Genomic DNA, 6,870 nt, shown 5'->3' with positions numbered 1-6,870 from the left:
GCAGTGATGGATGGCTAGCCCTTGGAAAAAATGCAGAGCTGGACTGGGGCTCAGAGCTCTCAGACAAGCTATAACTTTCAAATGACCCCTCCTACAGCCACTCTCCCCTGCAGAGAGCCCCAGGAGGAAAGCTGGCATCTGTTCCCCCAGCCACCTACAACAACACACCAGAACCAAGGGGTGCCTTGGCCTCCCTTCTCCTGGTAACCTACCCTCATTCTATCCTGTGGCTAAGGAATTTTCCATCATCCCACCTCTAAGTCAAAGTCATTAGATTTAATCATTAACAGGGTTTGTGTTAATTAGTAGGGTAGGATGATCACCCATGCTGATAAGGACACAGCTGGACACTAGGAACAGCTGATCTGACAAGCATGGGGAGAAGCAGAACCTAACTTAAAAGAGACAGGAATGTCCTCCTGATATCCTCCCTCTGAATTCTGAAAGCATCAATAGCCCCTTCCTCTGTCCTGCTTTGGCAAGCAGGAAATGGATGTAACCCATTTGGGGACTCCATCAGTCCAATCCTTTCTATGTAACAGGATTGCCTGTTGTTAAGCCAGTTTTAACGCTGAGGAAATTGAGAGTTTGAAAAGCTAAGCAACTTATTTAAGGTCACAGACACTAAAGGATGGAGCTAGCATTTGAGCCCAGGTAAACCTTCAAGCTGAAGGGACCTAAGTATGGAGGAAAAAAGCACAGAAGCCCAAGATCATGCTAGCCTCTCTCTCTCTCTCTCTCTCTCTCTCTCTCTCTCTCTCTCTCTCTCTCTCTCTGTGTGTGTGTGTGTGTGTATGTGTGGGTGTGTGTGTGGGTGTGTGGGTGTCCTAGGAGTTACAGCATCTTGTCCCTCTGCTTTTATGACACTCCAGACTGATAGTAGTGGCCACCCACCACCAGCTGGCACTTAGGCTGACTGAAAGAGGTCCAGAGACAGACAGATAGTGAATCTGTTTTGAGTTCCACTGTACCTGCGGCTCTTAGTATAGTACCTGGCAGGTATACATCTTTGTTGAAAGGATCAATTCAACCTGTAAGAAGGTTGTGGTTAATCGCTACCTCTTGGTTGATCTTCTAATGAAGATCATCTGGGCACCCACGTATTTCAGAAAGTCATCTAGGTCATGCTTTGCCATTGGCCTCTAGCTTGCTGCAGCAAGGGCACTGACATGATGCCAGTCCCTAGGTCAAGTGCTTCTAGTCTCTAACCTGAGAATTTAAATGACTGCTCCTAAGTGTCTTCTACCTCAATCAGTGTTCACCATGGTTAGTGGAACAGTAAAGCACTTTGAAAGAGAGTGAATTGAATGAGCAGTGCCAGCACCATTCCCAAGAGCACCTGCGACAGACTGCCACCAGTGCCTGGCAGAACTGCAGTGACAGGGCTTTTTCACAGGCAAGTGGGCCTTCACAAGCTCCCTCTTGCAGCTCATCACAGAGACCATGCATCCATGCCAATGGGACTTTTGTACCTCCAATAGGTTCTAGAAATATCTCCAGCGGAGAGGCCTTTAGATGTGGGAAGCCTGCAGAATCACAGTCTCCAGAATGGTTCCCACTACTCTTCTCCAACATTCCTACTTCACAGGACTAGATTCTTAACGACTCTGGAATTTTCCAAAAGAGCAAAGTCACTCCATAGGTCAGAAGTCACAGTGAGGATGTTCAGAATGTATGCCACAAGCTCTGAAGTGGTTCCAGAAGAGGTTCTAGAAAGGTTTAAGAAACAGCAGCACCTAGCATGAGCACATGGCTTCCCAAGAAACCATGCAGATGGGCTTGTTGCTCCTTTGGGGGTGAAAAGCAGCTGCTAGCCTTCCTTCTGCAGAACTGTACAAGCAAGTGTGTACAAACAACTGTGTGGACAAGTGTGCAAGCACCATGCACTCCACCCCCACACACACAAACCCCCCCCCCCTTCCCCCCCCCCCCCCCCCCCCGCGGAGTGCACTTTGCTGCCTGACCAAGCCAAGGTGTCTGGAAGCTGAAGGCAAGGTCCTTCCTGCTCTCACCCTGACCCTGTGACTTCCTGGCTGAGGCTTGCTCACCTTAGACTGAACATTAGAACAGGAAGCTATCTTCAGGCTGCCTTGATTCCCAAAAGGGAGCAGGGGGCACTGGTAGCAGAGGAAGGTTTTGAACTTGACCTCCCAAATTCCAGCCTAGGTGACTCCATTTCTCTACAGCACCCTGGTTGACCCCCCCCCCCAGGCTTAGTTGTGGGGATTGGTGAAATTAACACTGAAGTTAATGGAGCAAGGAGGGTAGATCAGCAAAAACAAGGTGCAGTCCATTAACCTGGAAGACTACAAGCAGCAGGGAGAGTGGATCATTAGGTAATGGCATCACCAAGTCACATCCCTATAACTTTAAATATTCATAAGCCATAAGGGTGCCCTAGAGTAGTTATGGCTCTGCCACCTGGGCTGCAGCAGAGGGGTGACCACTTGGCCACTGCTCACATAGACACATTTGAAAAGGGAAAGAAACAGGTTCACTCTTACTCTCCAGGCAGGCACAGGCCTCTGCAACTCTCCAGACCTGTGTATACAATCCTCTCTGCTTCCCACATGCATAGCAGGTGCTCACAGCTACTCACTCAGCTCAGGGCATAAATAAAGGTCAAAACGACATGCACACACCTTCACAGTCACCCCTCCACTTGGCCTGAAAAAGCTGTGCTAGGGCCCATCCCACCTCCCTCCTGCCAGTCAGCCCTTTATCCTTGTGCCAGGTAGTTATCTTCCCACTGGCTCTCTTCTCTAACCACCACCTCCCCCAACCCACTATATTCAACCACCACCCCTCTCCAGCTGCTCTCAAGACCCCCTTTTTTCATCTCCCCTAAGTATCTCTTGGCCCCCACCTAGCCTGGAACTTTCAGATCAAGGAAAGTCAGAATCTGGGGGGTTGAGAAGGGAATCCCAGGGCTGAAATTTGAGAGATATAAAGGAACATGGAAGAAATCTAAGCAAACTGGACTACCCCATAATAGTGTAATCTCATAACAGCCCAAATAGAGAAACCCTCAAGCTGGAATTCTACATGAAACAAGCCAGTATTCCCCCCCAGCACTACATTAGATGTGGCCTGCCTCTGTGTCAGGTCCCTTGCTCCATGGATCCTCAGATATGAAACATGGAAATTCTAACACTACAAAGGAGATGGAGGCTGAGCTCCTGAATCAGGGGTGGGGACTGTGCCTTCAGGCCTGGCCAAGAGGATAGAGAATGTCCCTCTCTAGAAGCAACTATGCCCCTAAGTGTATGTGTGGGAGGGAGAAGCAAAGAGAAGGAAAATAATGGCCCAGCCCTAAGACACCCTGTCTGCCCTGTCTCCCATATTATTGATTCATCACCTCTCCGTGCATACTGCACTGGGATGGGGTACACAGACATTGGGATCCAGGGACACTGAACATTTTCCCTACTATCCAAACAGAGCAAAAAGGCTGGGAGAAGCATTCCCAGAGTCCTATTACTTCAACTAACAGCAAATGGAGGAGCAACTGGCTATAGAACCTTCAGGGCTGCTGAGTGGCTGCAACCTGGCCTTGCCCTGGAGAAAGCTGAGCCTGTCTGCTGTGTAAAAGGATCCCTAGGGGAGGAAGGGGGTGAGGGTGGGGCTATTTTTGGAGGGAAGAGGGGAAGGGGCCATGGAAAACACACCAGAGAACTCCAGACTGAGGTTTAAAGCTGCCCCCTAGAGTGGGGGATGACCAAGGCCCCATTCCCCTGGAGCCAAGCTTAAACCTAGATGGACCCTGCCCTCTGTTCAGTTTAAGACTACAAAGAAACTGATCTCCCCGCACTTCCATACCCCTCCTTCAGCACTATAGGCTTTCTCCTTCTCTATCTCAGTTCCACTGTGTCTCCTGAATCTATTAGGAACCCTCCCACCTCCCCAGCACCTACCTCTCTCTGTCTAGTGACCCTAACCCTAGTACAGAGCACTTCAGTTCCTATGAATATCCTGTCGCCCTCACTGGTTAGTACCGAGTGGCATGTTGATCCCATACCAACCCAGTAAGTTCTTCTAGTAGTCTAACTTCCATGCCAATAGTCACGGCAGAGCAGGGCAGAGCATTTTCATTGTCCTGCCAACAGTGAAAGTGGACACCAGCCATCTGTAAACAGGCCACCCCTGGTGGGGTGTCCTCCACTCCCCATCCCCATCCCTGTAATCCCCTTAAAGGCCTTTCACCTACTTTGCAGCCCACAATGTAGCAAGCAGAAAGTGAAATCTATTTCACAAGCAGGATTGGCTTTCACCTCCATGGCTTCTTCTTTACCCTAAATGGCCCTCCCCCCAAGCCCTTGGTCCACTCACACTCCAAAGAGTCTTACTCTGCAGACTCTCTGAGACCTTCCCCTCTTCTCTCTCTTGTCCGGGAGTGTTCCCTGAGCAGTAGCCAAAGGTCGCACCTGCCCTCAAAGTTTTCACATCCACTCTAGTAATTGACCTCAAGGGGAAGTTCCCTCCCAGTCTAACTTTAATCCCTCCTGCTGTGTACCTAAACCTCCTTTCAATCTTTTCTCTTTGTGAAATCTCCTTTAGATCATAAACATAATCTACCTATGGAGCTGGGTCCTTTCTTTTTTCCAGACCATGAAACCTGCACCAGCTTGAAGAAGTTCTTGATAACACCTTTCCACACCCACCCCCTGCCCAGAATTCTAAAATACCTGGATGCCGGCCCGCGGGTGGTCTAGGACAGCGACCCACCGGGGTCTGGCTCCTTAGCTTGAGGGGCGGCGACTTGCGCAGCCGCCAGCACAGCCACGACGGGGTTAAGGCTCGGGACTGGGGGAGGAGGGGGCCGGGAGGGACGTTGGCGAGCCAATCCGCAGCAACACAGTCCCCAAGCGGAGCGGGGCGCGCCGAGCCAGGAGCTGCAAGCCGAGCGCCGGGCTGGGGCCGGGGCCGGAGCGCAACAGAGAGGGAGCGCGCCCGCCCCAGCCCGAGGTCCGCCGCTGCCGGACCAGGAGCCATGGAGCCCGACAACAGCCCACGGAAGATCCAGTTTACGGTCCCGCTGCTGGAGCCTCACCTGGACCCGGAGGCGGCCGAGCAGGTACAGGCAGGGCGGGGCAGCGGGACTCGGCGAAGGACTGGGGACCTGGCCGTGAGACTTGAATCCCTGCCTTGCCCCAGCGCGGCACCGCACCTCTTCAGGAACGCACTCGCCCAGTTTATGGGGGTCTGCATACCCTCCCCCAACAACGAGGCCACACCTCGGTCACCAGTATGGGTCCCTGTGGCGGGTGTCTCCAAGAGCGTTGTTCACTCCCAGCCCAGCCATAGGGACACGACCCCTCCTCCCCCACTGGTGACCTTACAGCCCCTCACACCCAGTCAACCCCCAGAGTTTCCCGGCTAAGTGGCGTTGGTAAGCTGAAGCGTACCGCCGGGAGGATGTGCAGGGCGGGGGGGGGCGGCAAGTGGGCAGAAGAGACAGCTCTGCTCTCCTCCCCTCCGTGTCATCTGCACCTGGGCTCTGAGTGTGGCACCCAAAGGGATGAGGACAGCTATGGAGGAGTGTTAGAGCAAGGGCGGGGGGGGGGGGGGGGGGGGGTCCTGCAAGCTGATGTTCCCTTCTGCAAGTCGGAGCACGTGGGACCTGGGTATAACTCTGCCCTATGGAGTAGGGAGTGGGGGTGAGATGCCGGGCGCAGCGCGGCGATCTGGAGCGTCTGGGCCTGGGGTCCAAGCTTAGCCAAGAGCAAGCCACCGAGAAAGCTTGGCTCATCGGGTGGGAGTGCAGGGCCCTGGCCCAGCCTCCTGGCCTGGCCTATTTTTAGCTCTGAGCAGCCTGGCAGAGGCGGCAGTGTGTGAGTGAGCAGTGTGTGTCAGCGTCAGTGAGCGTATGGAAGGGGCTACTATCTGCAGCCTGCCTTCTTTTGCATTCCCTGGATTGTGAAGACCATCCCTCCCCAAGAGCATCCAACTCCCCAGGACTCCTGCCCCCAGCCACTCACCGTCAAGCTCTCCACCTGAAAGAATCAGACCTCTGGGGATGAGCAGGAGAAAGAGGTTTCCACATTGCTAGAGCCGATTCATAGAATTGGGTGTGGATGAAAAGGGACCCAGCAGGTGTACACTTTGAAACTTCTACTTCTCAGATTCAGGGAGGGACAGGTACCCAGCTTCTCCTCTCCCTACCTGGGGACCAAGGGGCTGGAGAGGGAGTTTGAGACCTCACACACCTGAGATGAGGAGAATGAAGGCTTTTTCTATGGACTCAAGAAATATGCCTATGCCCAGAAACAGCAGATTGGCTCAGACGACTTTTGAAACAGGAAAGCAAGCCCAGAAGTGGAGACTGTGGGAGCCAGAGGTTCTGAGATCTGCCTCCCAATGGCAGACAGGACCTGACACCTGCTTCTGTTTGGTGTCAAAGGGGTTTGAAGGAGGGCAGGCCAGCTGGTTTACAGAGCTGGGGACAAGGGAACACAAGAGGGCACATGACAGTGTTGGGGAGTCAAAGTGAGAGAAAAGCTGGGACTCTGTCTGCTCTTTTCTAGTCTTCAGAAATCTATCTCCTGGGTCTAAAAGTTTGCCCTGGTCCTTCCTGCTGTTACCAAGTATGTAGGCAAAAGCACCAAACATAGCAGGAGCTCCTACCCCAACTTCCATGGGGTGGGAGTAGGAGGGTGAAGAAAAAGTGGGAAGCTGAGTGTACAGCAGAGTGTGGGGGCAGCCCTCCTCCACAACCTTCAGATGTCCTTGAGAGCTAGGTTAGGTAGGGGCAGAAACAGAAAAGAGCCATCTCTCTTGGGATCCAGGGAGTCTGCCTCCTGCCTCCTGCCTCCTGCCTCCTGCCTCCTGCCTCCTGCCTCCTGCCTCCTGCCTCCTGCCTCCTGCCTCCTG

At 53.1% G+C, this 6,870-nt stretch overlaps 1 protein-coding gene across 1 annotated transcript in view; it reads left to right on the top strand.

Annotated features, from left to right (window-relative positions):
- The first annotated feature begins 4,855 nt into the window (after positions 1 to 4,855).
- Positions 4,856 to 6,870, top strand: part of Ppp1r1a (protein phosphatase 1 regulatory inhibitor subunit 1A) — a 7,636-nt gene continuing 5,621 nt past the window's right edge. The window contains exon 1 of the mRNA XM_021184174.2: positions 4,856 to 5,074. Within this exon, the coding sequence (XP_021039833.1) occupies positions 4,991 to 5,074 (84 nt within the window). The 5' untranslated portion in view covers positions 4,856 to 4,990. The remainder of the gene's footprint in view (positions 5,075 to 6,870) is intronic.

Source organism: Mus caroli, chromosome 15 (genome assembly GCF_900094665.2).
Source record: "Mus caroli chromosome 15, CAROLI_EIJ_v1.1, whole genome shotgun sequence".
NCBI lineage: Eukaryota > Metazoa > Chordata > Mammalia > Rodentia > Muridae > Mus > Mus caroli.
Note: the sequence above shows the minus strand (reverse complement) of the source record. Positions and strands in the feature narration are given on the sequence as shown.